The 17,861-nt window shown below is 39.0% G+C and overlaps 1 protein-coding gene across 4 annotated transcripts in view; it reads right to left on the bottom strand.

Annotated features, from left to right (window-relative positions):
- The window catches only part of ELMO1 (engulfment and cell motility 1), a 390,193-nt gene that overhangs the window by 316,691 nt on the left and 55,641 nt on the right, over nt 1–17,861 (bottom strand). For all 4 annotated transcript variants that reach the window (XM_056520469.1, XM_056520472.1, XM_056520471.1 and 1 more), the window contains one exon: nt 4,683–4,816. In XM_056520469.1, the coding sequence (XP_056376444.1) occupies nt 4,683–4,760 (78 nt within the window). In that variant the 5' untranslated portion in view covers nt 4,761–4,816. The remainder of the gene's footprint in view (nt 1–4,682; nt 4,817–17,861) is intronic.

Below are 17,861 nucleotides of genomic sequence, written 5' to 3'. Positions count from 1 at the left end.
CTTACACATGAAGACAGAAAGTTATATTTCTTGGTAATCTTTTACTAAGGCCCTTCTCTCCCGATTATTTAGTTAAATGGGCGGCCAGCTCTAGGAAGAGTCTTGGTTGTTCTAGAAGTATTCCATTTAAGCATTATCGAGAACTTTGTGGTTCTGGGCACTTTTAGAGCAGCAGACATTTTTTGTATTTTTCGACAGACCTGTGTTTCAACACAATCCTGTTTTTAACCCCTCATGGCTTGGTTTGTCAGCTGTGAGACCTTATATAGACAGGGCTGTGTCTTTCCAATCAACTAAATTTACCGCAAGTGACTCCAATCAAGGTCTAGAAACATCTCAAAAGATAATCAATAAGAAATGGGAGGACCCTAGAACTAAATTTCAAGTATCATAGCAAAGGAGCTGAATACGTAAAATTTTGGGTTTCCTTTTGCAAACAGTACTGTATAATGACAAAATGAAAACAGAATTTTAAAACTGAGTGCAGAATGATGGGGAAAAACTTGAATTTTTATTGTGGGACAGGGCTGCAACATAACAAAATTTGAAAAAAGTAAAAACTTTACGAAGAAATTGTATATACTCAACCCCCCCCCCCCCACACGTATAAAATTCTTCCAGAACTATCTTAAGTAAATTTTTCTTAAAGCACAGGATACAATTTATGTAGATAGAAATACATTATATGTCGTAGGAACATGGCAGGTCGATTTAGTAATGGAGATACTAAAGATGCAGGTGTTTTTGTATTGTATTTGGGAGCTCTTATTGAGGCAGGGAGGCCTATTTTCCCAGTATGTAATTTGAGATATTGTATCATTAGTGAAAGGAAAAGCAGAAAACAAAAAGGTAAATGCTAGTCTCAGATAGCAGTTTTCTACGCAAAAGAAATCTAATGGTAAGGGTATTCAGAAGTCTGTTCTCCTTTGTGTTGACGTCATACTTGTAGTCATTTTGACTACATCTTTGTGACTAGCTGTACTAAAAAACAATGGGTCATGTGCATTAAACTTGCTTAATCAACTGTGGCCATTGGATTCAAATGGAACACACGTCCTTATTCAAATGAAACACATGTCCTTATAGTTCAGAACAGAGAAGTCTACCATAGGAATATATTTATAGGCTGAGCTATACATTAAAGCAAGACTGGCACACATACCACAGGTTAAGAACATAGTGGGCTACAATGCATTGGGGAAGTCATTAAACCCTTTTATTTTTTTTAACATTTTGTTATGTTTTGGCTTTGTGCTTAGAATAGCTTTTTCCCACCATGCAGCACTCTATAATCCAAAAATGAGAATGTGAATACAACATTTTTGAAAACGTATAAAAAAAAAAATTATAATAATAATTTCCCATGGACATAAGTATTCAGACCCTTTGCTATATGACATTGGGTTCACCAAACCCATCAAAAGTAAAGTGATCGCTGGAATGAGGAGGCTGTAGTTGAGAAAATCCACCGTAGAGGTAGCCAGAATGGTTACCTTCACTCCTGTGCTGGCTGCAGCTCTGTAATTGAGCACCTGGAGCGCAGATTACACAGATCAATGCCGTTTTATTGAACTGAATAGATCTGTATTAGGAATCAAATAATTCCTCCTAAAAGTACTCTAAGGCTATGTTCACACGACAAAATTTCTGCATAAAAATTCGGCATAAAAATCCTGCATAAAAATTCCACAGAAATGTTTTGCTCATTCGCTTCAATGGAAATTCTGCAGCAGAAATTCTGCTGTGTGAATGGGACAGTGGAATCCCACCAAAGTGTATAGGGTATAAATGAATGCAGAATTTTTATGCGTAATTTCATGCAGAAATTCTGGCGTGTGAACATAGCCTAAGAGGAATAGTAATGTGAAAAAAAAATTTGATACAAGGTTCAAAAAACATACATTAACCTCTTCCATGTTTAAAAGTTAATCACCCACCCCCTTTTTTATATAAAAAATAAGTAAACCATAATAAAAATAAACATACCGTACTTAGTATTGCCGTGTGTAGGATTGTGCAAACTATTAAAATATAACATTATTTATCCTGTACGCTAAATGGCATAAACATATAAAAAAAATAAATCCCAGATTGTGTTTTTTGATGATGTCATATACCAGAAAAAATTAAGTAAAAAAGCGATCAAAAAGTCTGATCAATACCATAATTGATCAAAACAACAGTATAGGGCAGAAAAAATGAGCCCTCATACAGCCCAGTATCCCAAAAAAAATATGTTGTAGGGGGTCAGAAAAAAGGCAAAAAAAAAAAAAATATAAATAAATAAAAACAGGAAACTATACAAAATTAGTATTGCTGTAATGGGGCCCACACAAGTTATTTTTTTTTTTTTGCTTCAGAGCATATATGTTATGGAAAAATAAAAGGTGTCATTACAAACTACAATTTGTCCCGCTAAAACTAGCCCTCATACGAGTGTGAAGATAAAATAGCTGTTTTAACCAGTTATTAATAACGCCCGTTATTTTGTGACGGAAGATAGTAATGGGAGAAATAGCGCATGCACTATTTCTCCCGTTACTATCTTCCATCACAAAATAACGGCCATTATTAATAACGGGCTATAACGGGTTAAAAAGGCTATTAGAAAAATCCCATAGACTATAATGGGATTTTCTAACGGCCGTATAGGATTTTGTAACTTCCGTTTTCAGCTGCTTTTCAGACGGAACTTGGTACGGATCTTTAAAACGGAGTAATTTTGCAATGTGAAACAAGCCTAAGAGTTATGGCTATTACAGGGGCGAGGAGAAAAAAACGAAAGTGCCCCAAATTTTTTTGTCCCGGTCCTTAAAGGGGTTATCCAGGAAAAAAAATGTTTTATATATCAACTGGCTCCAGAAAGTAAACAGATTTGAAAATTACTTCTATTAAAAAATCTTAATCCTTTCAGTACTTATGAGCTTCTGAAGTTAAGGTTGTTCTTTTCTGTCTAAGTGCTCTCTGATGACACGTGTCTCGGGAACTGCCCATTTTAGAAGCAAATCCCCATAGCAAACCTCTTCTATACTGGGTAATTACCAAGACACATGTCTTCAGAAAGCACTTAGACAGAAAAGAACAACCTTAACTTTAGAAGATAATAAGTACTGAAATGATTAAGATTTACAAATCTGTTTAACTTTCTCGAGCCAGTTGATATATTAAAAAAAAGTTTTTTCCTGGATAACCCCTTTAAGGGGTTAATCAAGGAAATTCCCTAAAATAAACAGACAAAAAAACAAAAACTGAGAAAGAACAGTAATACCAAATCTTTAATACAATTCTATGCAGCTACAGGAAATGTAAATACACAACTTCCCGGGCCGATGCACACAGAACACACCTAGGTTGTTTTACAGTATAAATTATCAGTAATTCCCTATTTTTTTTGTAGTTATTTATTTTAGAAGCTGAATGATATAATTCCAATTTGTAGAGATGATGCAAATTTGAGATAATCAGTTAAAGTTTTTTTTTTCACCTGATTAGGTTATCCCCTAGCCACAGGATAATGGATAATAAGCAGATTTCTGGGAGTCTGACTGCTGCATATTGGGAGAAGTAGTAGAGTGGGAGAAGTAAGCTACTGCCAGACTACTCTGTCGGTGACTTTTCTCCCTGAAAACTAACAAGATTAATCAAATTTTTTGCAGAGGAATAGAGCAGCAGTTGTCCATAGCAACCAATCAGATTGAGTCTTTCATTTTTAAGAGGTCTTTTTAAAAATGTATGAAGAAATCTCATTAGTTGTTATGGGCAACTGTTCAATTTTTCCTCTGCACAGGATTTGATAGACCTCCCTAAAAGGATTTGGCAGTTGTGACCCAGCATGTCCAATCCTTCTATTTCTTATATCTGCCATCAGGTGAGAATATGTAGACCCTAGTCAGATGATTGACTGGTACTGACAAAATTGGACGTATTGGCTAGCACTTTTGTAATGTGTATGGTCGGGCTTGACAAGGCAAAACATTGCACAGCAATGTTGGTGAAAAAATGAGGGCGCATTCACACTACATTTTAGAGATACGGCGGAATAATTTAAAGATGTACACAGCTGCCCCAGCTTTCAGACCATTTTGTTCCGAAAACTTGGAGCGAGCGGCGGGGGTAGTGATGTCATGACCACGCCCCTTGTGACATCACACCACACCCCCTCAATGCAAGCCTATGGGTGGGGGTGTGGTGGCAGGGGGGGGGGGGGGTTATCATGATGGGGGCAGTGACCTGGGAAGATTATAAAATTTAACAAGATCATGACAGGTACTCTTTAAATTCTCCAGTCGGATCCGGCTGCCGGATTCCCAAAATGTGGTGTGAATACACCCTTAGAAAGTTAGGGATGTCAAATTTTGGTAGTATTTCATTTTTATACAGTAGTAATACATCACACAATTGTATAAATTAATATTGTATGTATAAATTGGTATTGCTATATTTAAACTGACCTGCAAAAAAAATAAAATTATGTACACAAAACAAAAAAAGTCAAAACACCCTAAAAAACATTTTTTATTTTTATGTCCTTTGGACCCTACAAATATATTTTGTAAAAGTTTCTCCATAAATTACAAGGTACAATACACCGTGACCATCCTGAAAAAAACAAGCTTTCATACAATATTGCCTAAGTCAGACAGCACATTTTAAAGAACATATATAATTGTTTCAAGACCTACTTGATCAATTTCCATTAACTTTGGGAAGGCTCCAGGCCATTGAATGGCCACCTTTACTGTATCTGATGGAGGTGGCATCCTGTATATAGAAGGGCTGAACACTACTCAGAGAACACACCCAGAATCATCCACACCTAAAAAAAAAAAGAAGAGATTGGGAGACAACTGTAAATATCAGGAAGGAACATGTACAATGATACAATGAGTTTAAATTGCCAGCTTAACCCCTTACGCACATTTAAAAAAACATTTTTTTTTGCTCTTTCCTTTTTTCCGCCTTCTAATAGCCATAACGCTTTCAATTTTCTACCTACAGACCCATAGCGCCACCAATTGTACTTTGTGGCGGCATCGTTCATTTTAGCACAAAATCTACGGTAAAACAAAAAAATATATATTTGTGGGACAAAATTGACCAAAACTCTGCCATTTTGTAATTCTGGGGGCTTCCGTTACTATGAAGTAGACATTTTGGTAAAAATGACAATGGGGAAAAATTTTCAAAACTTGTATAAAGGAAGAGTGGTGCAGTAGCCCATAGCAACTAGATAGCTTATTTCATTTTTAAAAAGGCCTCTAAAAAAATGAAAGCACGGCATTGATCAGTGTTATCAGCACTCCATTAGCGCAGCCTGCCTTGGCTTTCTGCACAAAAGGAGCGATCGATCGATCGAACAGTGAGGAGGAAGGCAAGGGACATTCCTCCATCCTCTCAGCTGATTGGGACCCCGCAATATTGCCACAGGTGTCCAAATCAGCTCCACCGAGCTAACGTCATGTGTTTTTTTTTTAGATTTTAGATGCTTAGATCAACTTTGATAGTGGTGCCTAAAGAGTTAATGCCGGACATCGGCCTGATTGGTGATGTCCAGCATTGGCCGTGGGTCCTGGCTGCTGATAGCAACCGGAATCCACCGGGTATGAAGCCCACTCAGCTCCTGAACAGACTTCACATAAGGGGAACAGGACAGTGCACAGATCCTCCCGATGGCCTTACATACCGAGACATATACGCCATAACCATAAGAAAATAAGGGTGCCTATATTAAAACACATTGGAGTGAGATTGAATACATTTACTTATTTACTTTTATGAGTTTCAGGCCTCCTTATAAATTTGTAAATGTGTCCTGTCTATCTGTGCAGCACAATTTATGCCATCTAGATTCCTGCTATAAATGTAAACAATTTTTTGGCGAGAATTATAGTAAATTTTCTACCTCGAAGGAGAACAAGCCACCACCTGCTATGTCACATTCAGCTTTCTGAAAAGGGGTGTTTGTGGAGCAAAAGTGGGAAAGTCACATTTTGTGTGGAAAATGAACCTTGTGCAAACATTTACAACTTTTGTACATCGGAAAACTGTCATATGTACACAGTGATGAATTCCTCTCAAGTTCTTTATTAAAACATTTTCTACATCTATATAGTTCACTATACTTCAGCCATGTTCCCAATAAGGACTGCACATCTTTATGTATAAAAAAATAAAAAAAATAAAAAATAAGATACTGATACCCCTTTCGGCCTGTGGTTGGCACTCCAGTGTTACGTGAGCAGCAAGGGTCAGGTGACCTGAGCAGCCATTCAGAAGTCTCAGTGGTGACACAGGGAGAGATAAGGGGATGTTCATGACTGATCATATGACGTCACATAACACCCGTTGCGTGATGTTATGTTAAGTGATGTGCTGAATTCTGGCTCCTTACTGTTTTTTGCTGGCTCCTAGATTCATAACAAATTTGTCAAGCTATGTTTCAGCAAAATATTTGTCTGGATGCAGTTATTTCATGGTTTATAGCTCAAAAATGACAAGAAAACAGAACGTTATGATACATTATATTTTTTTCTTCCTAGAAACTTGTTCTAGAAACATATTGAAGAAATGGCCACAGTGGAATGACTTGACTTTCTGGAATCCTTACAATAATGTTACAATCCGCACAATATATCAGTAACCAAGAAGTTGTGGTAATTCCAGTGACCCACCACACTGTGTGTCAAAGTCTGCGCCAGTATGAGAACAAAACCCTGAACTACTGAAAGGTTTATAACTAAGCGGCATCACAGTTACGCTATCCTTTTTATTTCTGATAGATGCCAGAAACGGGAGTGCAGCAAACCAGCCTTCCAAAAACAAGAGAGGCCTGAAAGAATAGTAAAGTAAAGAGCCTAATGTTCACACTCAGGGTGCAAAGTAAGGAGCAGATTCTCATTGGAAATTATAAGATGCATATTTGGGAAGAATTCACAGAAGCATTGTTAAAAAAAATTCAGTGGAAACCCATGAGAAAACTTGGGTGAACGGGACCAAGGTGCATTAAAGCTGATGAAAACGTACAATTTCAATCAATCAGAAAGGAAAGATCATTTAACCAAACCCTATAACAACAGTTATTTTGGCTTTCATTTTTGTGTAATTTGTGCACACACATTTTTGCATCTATTATTTTTTTTTTCCATAATAAAGTTTTATGATATATTTTCGCAAACAGAAGAACAACACATGGTACCAAAGCAGATAACATTGAGCGGTAAAAAAAAAAGGGCGCAAGTACGTCAGGGAGCACGGTCATGGTAAACACAACAATTATAATCAATGAACCAAAAACACAGACATAGAAAACAGACAGTAATTGGACATGTTGTCTGTGTCAGGAAGAGCTTTGAGACATCAAGCTGTCCATGTGGACTTGCCATGGCAGTGCAGGGAGCTCCGGTAGCTCCAGTAGTATCACAGAAATAACAGGAAAAGAAGAAGGGTAGAGGAGGTAAAAAAAAGGGGGGAAGGAAGGAGGGGGGCAAGAGAGAATATAGGGGGTGAGAGAAGTAGGGATTAGTAGGGTAGGTAAGATCAGGCTTGTAGATAGGCGGACTCTCCGCAGGGTGCCCAGGTGAGACCTCAATCCCGCGGCGGGCTGACATCGGAGGCATCTATTATTTTTTTACAATTTTTGCAAATTTCTTAAATATCTGTTAGCACCATGCTTTCAACAAAAGTGATCTTCACCACTATCTACACCACTCCAAGCAGAGCTCTAGAAAAAGGCTTTCCTACATGTTTGTAATCTCACAGTCTTCTTAAGTGTACCTGCAGGAAATCTACCACACACACATCATGCAAACTTTTAATAAATGTCCCTTAACTCCAGACACACACAAAACAAATGCAGAGCAAAACAACTTCACACAAGAACCAATTATAAATTCCCCCCATAAATCTTATTTTCTACCTACAGAGCTAAGTGAGGGCTTGTTTTTTGCATGACCAATTGTACTTTGTAATGATACTGTTCATTTTACCCCAAAAAGAGGCACTTTTTGTCTGAATACAATGAATCTTTATTACAAAAGTATGGAGTATAAAAAATTTCTATAAAATGAATAGAGGCATCGCGTACTGTACACAAGGGGAAGACCAAACAATAGTTACTTGTGGTGAGATAACACAGCGAGTATACATGTATCTGAAGTGCAGAACAAGTCAAAGTCAAATGTGTTTAGCAGAATCAGTATGCTTAAAGGAAAACTGTCACTTGTTTTCTCCCACACTATCCACAGGTACTGGTGGATAGTGCGGGAGACACTGATTAAAATGAGCCCTACCTTGTCCGAATCTGCGCCGCCATTCTCCCGCAATTGTAGTTTTATTATCTGTTGAAATCTTCCTGTAACTGGCACGGGCGGGGCTTCGGCACTTAACTGGCACAGACATCAGCGCCGCTTATGAATATTCATCCCCCCTCCATCCAGTTCTCCCTCTCTTCGCCGCTCCTAACTGGGGGATGAATATTCATAAGCGGCGCTGACGTCAGCGCCAGTTAAGCGCCGAAGTCCCGTCCGCGCCAGTTACAGGAAGATTTCAATAGATAATAAAACTACAATTGCGGGAGAACGGCTTGCGCAGATCCGAACAAGATAGGGCACATTTTAATCAGCGTGGAGAGTGCGGGACAAAACATGTGACAGTTTTCCTTTAAGTTTTTTATTTTATTTTTCTGTATGTGGAACTGTATGAGGGATCATATTTTGAGACATTATAAGTAGTTTTTATTCGTACCATTATTGTTTTGATGGGACTTTATCACTTTTTATTCATTTTTTTTATTAAGATATGAAGTGATCAAAAGCAGCAGCATTTGGGATTTTTTTTTTCACTATTACGTTGTTCACCATGCTGGGTCATAAACATTAGGGGAGATTTATCAAAACTTGTCCAGAGGAAAAGTTGCTGCGTTGCCCATAGATACCAATCAGCTCCTTTCATTTTTAATGAGGCCTTTGTAAAATGCAAAAAAAAAAAAAAAAAGCTATTTGATTGGTTGCTATGAGCCACTCAGCAGCTTTTCCTCTGGACAGGTTTTGATAAATCTCCCCCATTATGTTTTTTTATTTGCTTTTGTAATATGGGAAAAGGAGGTGATTTTAATTTTTATTATTAGGGAAGGGGCATTTTATATATATGTATGTATATATATATATATATATATATATATATATATATATATATATACACACACAACCGGCTCAAGTCCTGCAGGAACTGGGTTCCTGCACTTTTTCCACAGCAGGAACACCGTTCCCATTAGCAGGGGTTCTGCAGGACCAGCCCTTGAGTGAAAATCTTGGGCGAGTTCCTGCACTTTTTTTTCCCCAGGACTTGTCCCGTGTGTGTGTGTGTATATATATATATATATATATATATATATATATATATATATATATATACACACACACACATATACACCAAATGTATCTTTATCAGATTGTCAATCTCATATTTGAGTTAAATATGTCCTTCTGGCCTTACTCTAAGTATTGAGTACTCTACTTGCATACATTTGACACTGAAAAAAAATGTAGAGCTTACACCCGAATAGATAGATTAAAATCTAATTATATTAAGCATAATTATAATAAAACAGAGAGCTCTACAGACAGGATCTACCAATGAAAAACAGTTGGAGCATAGGGTTCAGTACTGTTATAACACAAAGCACTCTATATGGGATATTATCAGGGCTCACGTCCTGCAGGAACGTGTGGGAACTAAGTTTGTGCACTTTTTTCACAGCAGGAACAACATTCCCATTAGCAGGAGTCCTGAAGGACCAGCCCTAAGTTGAAGAGTTCCCACACTTTTTTTCCTGGGACATGACCCCTGGATATTTTCAATGTATCACAAGAAAAATTTCCCAAAATATCATATGCTCCTTATTGATTACTTAATGTAGTTTAAATCTGTTAGTGTGCCTGAAAATTTCTGGGCCCACTCCTGAAAATCTCAGGCAGGTACCTCGACCTGCTACAGTACTACATAACATTAAGGTGCATATACATACAAAGTGCCACAAGCTTCCTCACCCATAGTAATAGGAACCGCTCTGCTCCACTACCCCAACAGCTGCTGTTTGTCGCCTTCCTCAGGGGGCTACAATATGTCTATCCTTCTGATCTCACCTTATATATTGTGTGCATTAGATACAACTTCCGGGATGCTGTAGTTCCTTCCGTGAGTGCTTTGTGTTATAACAGTACTGAACCCTATGCTCCAACTGTTTTTCATTGGTAGATCCTGTCTGTAGAGCTCTCTGTTTTATGATAATTATGCCAATAGAGGACTTTTATATGCAGTGATAAGATTGCATTCACTGTTCAATGCTATGCAGACTCTGGAGGATGGTAGATGACCTCTGGCTGCAATTTAAGCACATCAGACCCCTGCCATTGCACAGCCGGGATGAAGATCACCTACTATCATCACCTGTCTTTTTTACCTTTAACCCAAAATTAGACCAATATTACCAGAATGGCTGCACAGATTTGCGCACCAACTTTTATCTGGTGCAACAGCCACATCAGAGACATGATGTGAACTACCTGATGTCAGACTAGTATTCTGCCATTCAGGAGTCTAAAAAAGCTAGGGAAGTATTGTGAGCCCTATAATAAGACTCCTGAATGGCAGAATACTAGTGTGATATCTGATTCTTCATGTTATGTCTCCAATATGGCTGCCAGACATATAGTCTTCTCAGGAGACTGGGAAAGCTGGGTGACAGGCAGAGTACACTTAAAGCAGGGGAAATACTGTTAGCCCTACACTGTGTACTTGAGTAGGCTGAGAAGAAGCTCTGTGAGCGAAACAATTGTTGCCTGTGGTCTGTCGTAGCTGTCAAAGTTTGGATTCAAGACGAGTGCCGCGGACGTGTGTTCTTACACCTGAGACTACACTGTGTACTGCGTGTCCCCCAGCTTTCCCAGTCTCATAAAGCCCCAGTAGTGATGGGCTGCTTGTCCTTTCTCCACTTGTCCTCAAGTGCCTTCTCTTTGCCCGGCCATCTAAAGGCCCTCCTGCAGGGTAACAGCATTATGTTGACAGGCAATGTATACAGCATGCCTGCCATATTGACAGCCTAGCTACCTTGATTCTAGTAGAGGAGAACCAGGCAACGCAGCTCGGCTGTCATTGTAAAAGGGAGCAACAATTTTTATACAGTATATTTTAGGCCTACTTTTAAGAAAAAAAATACATGACAAAATGTTTCAGAAGTTTCAATATTCTGTAAACATGTAAAGACCTAGACAGAGAAATTACAAAATAAAATGTGATAATTCTACACAGAAAGTTAACTTCTCCTGGAATTTTATTATAATGCTTTTTAAAACTGGGCTTAAACCCTGTAAAAAAAAAAAATAAATCACATAAGAACTAAAATAAACAAAAATATCCATACATAAATCCACATTACTACACACTGAGGTTTTTACCCATTACATTACAACTGAAGAAATCAGTTGATAAAATTGTAGCACAACATGACATTCTCCAATTGTAGAATACCGATGCCAGTTATATAGTGATTTTTAGAATACTGCCAACAAAAAATAAAACACAGATTACTGTGTCGGCTTATCACCATGACAGGGTCAGAAGATAACCGAGCCTTATGGAAAGCTGAACAACAAATAACAATTCGCTGTGAATCATTGTATCAGAATGCAGGATGCTGCCTCCCAGATCACAATGTGTATAATGGCTCTGCTGTATTCAGGAACATTACGCGGCTCCACACACTTGATGACATCTCTGTGCAATACTGAAAACTCCTAAAATTATTCTATTTGTTACACAACAACTTTCTAAAGAGAAACACTTTTATATAGTTAATGGAAAAAATGTCTAATTCGTAAGCAACTCTTCAATATATAGCAATACATAGCAGAACAACCAATAGTGCTACCACAGAAATTCAGGGGCTATTCCAAATAAAGGGGATTAAATTGTTAAAATTATTATTATTAAAGCGTACCTGTCAGATCCCACAAAAAAAAACTGTTATATGTTACTCAGTACCTAACCCAGATCATGTACATATAATTTGTATGTCTCTATCATCGATATTTCACAAAAAAATAGCATATTACATCGGCATGTCCTTCTATTGCCTGCACTGTGATGAGTTCCTCACTCTGCTGACTCGCTGTTCTGGGGAGCATGGCAGCCCTGCTCTGTAACTCTTTCCTCTCTGGTTTTATGCTGTACACACACAAAATATATATATATATATATATATATATATATATATATATATATATATATATATAACACTGGACGCTAAAAGTACAGTGTTTCTTTGTCAATCATGTGTATCATCCTTTGCCAGTCCTGTAATGCTGGGACTAGTTTTGGAGTAGTTGGAGGAACAGTGTTTGGATAACTTTTTTGCAGCAGTGTTGCAGTCTGTGACTTTTGACACGTGCTTGGAGTTGTAGCTGTGCACCAGCTGGAGGCACAAGTATGGTAAAACTCTGTTACAGCAGTTACAGGCTGTGTTCCTCCTGCATCCTTGTCAATCAGCCATCTCATGTCCATGATCTTGGACACACTCATGCTGCTGTGGGATTCATCAGTGTCCGAAGAGGTATGGGGACCCCTACTGGTAAGATTTTCAAAGGCAGTTTTCTTTAATAAAATGTGAAAATTATTTGAAGTAGTGTATTAGAAAAACTATTGTTTTGCCAAGATGTACAACATATAAAAAGTTTTTATATCTGACAGTGCCCATTTAAACTGAAAAAATTGTACATAGTAAACACTGGGATCTGTAGAGCAGTAAGAGCAGGTTCACACTTATTTGTTGTAAATATCTGTGGAGTACATTGGAAACCCTGTTAAAGACCCATAATAAAGTAGCATATTGTGGTAATTTTTAGACTACGTTTAGCACATTGAAATTAATGGCTCTGGTAGGGATGTACTGTGGCACACGCTGGCATCCCATTCTCCAGTGTTGCCAATATATGAAACAGAAATGTATGTCGAATAGAAGTTAACCTACCCTTACAACATTAGTAGTAGTGACAGGAAAAGAGTTCTTACTTTTTGTGCCCATAGGCTATGTTTAGTATCTACACGGACATTATCACACTTTATGACATTAAATGTGAATCACGCCTGATGAAAGGGCTTTGCCCAGAAAAGTGTTGCATGTTTCTAATCAATAAAATATTTTTATCCATATACCTGTATGGATAACTCCTTGTTTGAATCGCACATGTCCTGGAAGTGCAAAAAGAAGCTCCCTTTGTCTGTTTTTTCAACTCCACTACTAGTAGACAACAAGCTATTGGTGTGGGGAGCCTCAGCAGGTGGGAATTTGGACATTGTTTAATGTTTATACCTATTTGAGCATTTGTGCCTCTATTTGCAGAACGTTATAAGGCAAGTGAACTACTCAACTTTGATTTAGCAAGTTTTTCTGGCACCTGTTTGATTCCGCACATGGGAATGCTCTATATCCTCTATATCTATTATCATCATTATAGAACTAAAACATAAGATAATGCTTTTATACAATGCCACAACTTTCATTTGGTGCATGCTCAGAACTATACAAAAAACGCAGTTAGAAACTCTACAAAGACAGAAGAATCTTTATGCAACAGTTATTACACATTTGCTCCTGTGTCTTTCCTGCATGAGTGACACTTTCAGTACCTTCACTTCAGCTAGATTTAAAGGGGCACTCTGACCCTGAGACATCTTATCCCCTATCCAAAGGATATGGGATAAGATGTCTCACCGCGAGGATCCCGCCGCTGGGGACCCCCGCAATTTTGTATTCACCACCCACCTGTTTGAACTGCATGTCATGGTGCCAGCTCACAAACACCTGGGTGGCGACCACTGGGCCGGAATATGGGTGACGTCACGACTCCGCCCCTGTGTGACGTCACCCTCCACCCGCTATGCAAGTCTATGAGAGGGGGCGTGGCAGTTGTCACGCCCCCTCCCATAGACTTGCATAGCGGGGGCAGGGGTGATGTCATACGGGGGCGGAGTTGTGATGTCACGATACTCCGGCCCCGTGGTGGCCACCCGGGTGTTTGTGAGCTGGCAGCGCGGCATTTAGCTCAAACAGGTGGGTGGAGAATACAAGATTGCAGGGGTCCCCAGCGGTGGGACCCCCATGGTGAGACATCTTATCCCCTATGCTTTGGATAGGGGATGAGATGTCTAAGGGCCAGAGTACCCCTTTAAAGGGATCCACAGGTTGAACATTCAGCCACTTCTAGGACTCCCCAATAACAATTTACAAGGGCTTTCAGCAAGTTTTCCCTTTACAGCAATCAGAACTTGTTATATAGTAATATCAATTCTCCTTTTAAAACAAAAAAAAAAAAAAAAAAAAAAAAAAAACACATTTGGTCCAAACAGAACATCCGTTGTATAGCTGATGGTACTCAGCTGCAGCTATACTAACAAAGTGACTCATATTACATACAAAGTACTCAAATATAGCCTGTCTGATGATGAACAGGGGAAAGTATTCTGCATTTTCCAGCAACATTAGCACTGCGCACAAGATTATACGTGCATCCCCTGCAAGGGAATGGAAGAAATGTTCCTGCAGAACGTGAGATTCATACATTGATTATAATGGGAATATTGTTTCATCATGTGGCTTAAAGCATCACTTGGCAAGTACACATATGGAATACACATCAATACACCATACACTAGATTCCACTATGTAATTCCTCTTTTCTTTATAATGTTTCATGAAGTCAAAGTCATCATAGCACAAAAAGGAAAAACTTTTACTGCAAAGCAATATATTGAAAGCAGGTATCCCGGCTCAATCCCTGGTCTGGATGTTGGGCGCGGAGTGGGTGTGGACCTCCCTGTTACCTGTTGCCTCGTTGATGTGAATAAAGCCGTATCTTCCTGAGCTGAGCTGGAGTTCTTCTCTATCTTCGTGAAAGCAATATATTGTAACAGCTGTTCAGAACTTTACATGAATTGTCTTCGGAATTTGTGACATATTTGAGTCTTTTGCCACTAAACACTAAAAAAAAACTAATGGATGATTTTACATAGGTAGCAGAGAAGAAAATATAAGCTATACCACTGCTACTGCATACAGTAGAATCTCCCAATAGCAGACATTCACGGAGAAAAAAAAGTGTCCCCTATTGAGAGATGTCCTCTATTGGGGAAAAAAAGGCTAAAAAATCTTTCTAAATGACCGAATACTGTACTGTACTCACTCCAGAGTGTTATTACCAATAAAAAATAGAATAAAAAGCAACATTACAGTAGAATCTCCCAGTGCTGCTTAATCACCCCCCCCCCCCCGTACCATTTCATCCCCATGCTTATTTATTCCCCTTCTTGATCCTTTCAATGGCACTTCATTCCTCCCCCCTTGAATCCCCTGTGCCGCATCACTTCCCCTTGATCCCCTGCCATTTCATTCCACCTTCATCCCACTGCGTCAAATCATCCTCCACCTTAACATTTCTGAGTGTCCTAATGAAAAACTTGGATATCTTATCCTTTGGCCTCACACACAAGGACATAGAGCTGTATTACACAGCCCAATTCCTACCCAAAACGAGCACAAAGCTCTTGGGTAGGCTCTCTGCTGTCTCCATTTGCTTCTGGCTCTACATCCCATCTACCTCCTCTCCCCCTGCCCCATAGATTTGTATGGGCAGCATGATACATGATCCATCAGTGATCTACTAGTCCATTATTAAGAATGAATGAAAATTTAACAAGTAGGGAGGAAGGACTGCAGGAAGAAGTATTTTCCTGTGATATGATATATTACATTTGCTTCTACATTTATGCAAATGCAGTTAAATATTTATTGTTGGGGTTTTACAGTAAACTGCTTCTGCTAATATCACTATATCAGGTGTGATAACTACTAGTCACAGGATGTTATATCCTTATGATGACTGAACAAAGCAGCACAGGGGATGATCGTTCTTTAGGTACAGATGGTGGTAACAGTAAAATCTCTCTACAGCATTTCTCATCATTTAGATAACAAAGGCTGCCTCACATTTCAGTAACAATTTGTTCACACAATGTAGGGACTAGCTTCTCTTAACAAAACTAAATGCCAAGGTTAAATGCTCAGAGTACAGATGTCGTTATCTGCTCCATTCACTGTTGTTTCTTAGCAACATTAACAGTTAAATATCTTTAACACAAGACTACAAATCTTCCCATTTGTATTCCGCTCTTCATCTGCTCCTTGGTAGAAAGGAAGATAAGCAAAGCCATAATCACAGAGTTATGACAGAGTGCATTGGCGCCAACATGTATGGCAGGAAAAAACTGAATATTGAGGTAACCTGTTAGCTATAGGTAAAAAAGGAAGCTATTGCTTCAGACATGGTATAGATGAGCTCAAAGGAGGGGTCTATGTATATTGTAAGGTAACATGTTGGCCATAGGCAAATGAGGGAGCAATTGACAGACAGGTTATAGCTGATCTCAAATAAGCTTCTGACATGCTTGTATGTAGTAAACCAATAGTGGAGAAAATGCTCTGTTCACACAAAGCTGCTCCATTGCCTTATAGGAAGACATCTACAGTGGGGCAAAAAGATATTGTCAGCCACCAATTGTGCAAGTTCTCCCACTTAAAAAGATGAGAGGGGCCTGTATTTTTGAGGGGTAAAAAACCATAAAATTACATTGTCTGATTTTTTTTATAATTTATTTGCAAATTATGGTGGAAAATAAGTATTTGGTTAATAACAAAAGTTCATCTCAATACTTTGTTATATACCCATTGTTGGCAGTGACAGAGGTCAAACGTTTTCTGTAAGTCTTCACAAGGTTTTCACACACTGTTGCTGGTATTTTGGACCATTCCTCCATGCAGATCTCCTCTAGAGTAATGATGTTTTGGGGCTGTCGCTGGACAACAAAGACTTTCAACTCCCTTTAAAGGTTTTCTATGGGGTTGAGATCTGGAGACTGGCTAGGCCACTCCAGGACCTTGAAATGCTTCTTACAAAGCCACTCCGTTGCCCGGGCGGTGTGTTTGGGATCATTGTCATGCTGAAAGACCCAGCCACGTTTCATCTTCAATGCCCTTACTGATGGAAGGAGGTTTTCACTCAAAATCTCATGATACATGGCCCCATTCATTCTTTCCTTTACATTAATCAGTCGTCCTGGACCCGTTGCTGAAAAACAGACCCAAAGCATGATGTTTCCACCCCCATGCTTCACAGTAGGTATGGTGTTCTTTGGATGCAACTCAGCATTCTTTCTCCTCCAAACACCAAGAGTTGAGTTTTTACCAAAAAGTTCTACTTTGGTTTCAAATGACCATATGACATTCTCCCAATCCTCTTCTGGATCATGCAAATGCTCTCTAGCAAACTTCAGAAGAGCCTGGACATGTGCTGGCTTAAGCAGAGGGACACATCTGGCACTGCACGATTTCCGTCTATGACTGAGTAGTGTGTTATTGATGGTAGCCTTTGCTACTTTGGTCCCAGCTCTCTGCAGGTCATTCACTAGGTCCCCCTGTGTGGCTCTGGGATGTTTGCTTATCGTTCTTGTAATCATTTTGATACCGTGAGATCTTGCGTGGTACCCCAGATCGAGGGAGATTATCAGTGGTCTTGTATGTCTTCCATTTTCAAATAATGGCTCCCACAGTTGATTTTTTCACATCAAGCTGCTTGCCTATTGCAGATTCAGTCTTCCCAGCCTGGTGCAGGTCTACAATTTTGTTTCTGGTGTCCTTTGACAGCTCTTTGGTCTTGGCCATAGTGGAGTTTGGAGTGACTGTTTGAGGTTGTGGACAGGTGTCTTTTATACTGATAAGTTCAAACAGGTGCCATTAATACAAGTAACGATTA

Source organism: Hyla sarda, chromosome 5 (genome assembly GCF_029499605.1).
Source record: "Hyla sarda isolate aHylSar1 chromosome 5, aHylSar1.hap1, whole genome shotgun sequence".
In the NCBI taxonomy this organism is placed as follows: Eukaryota; Metazoa; Chordata; class Amphibia; order Anura; family Hylidae; genus Hyla; species Hyla sarda.
Note: the sequence above shows the minus strand (reverse complement) of the source record. Positions and strands in the feature narration are given on the sequence as shown.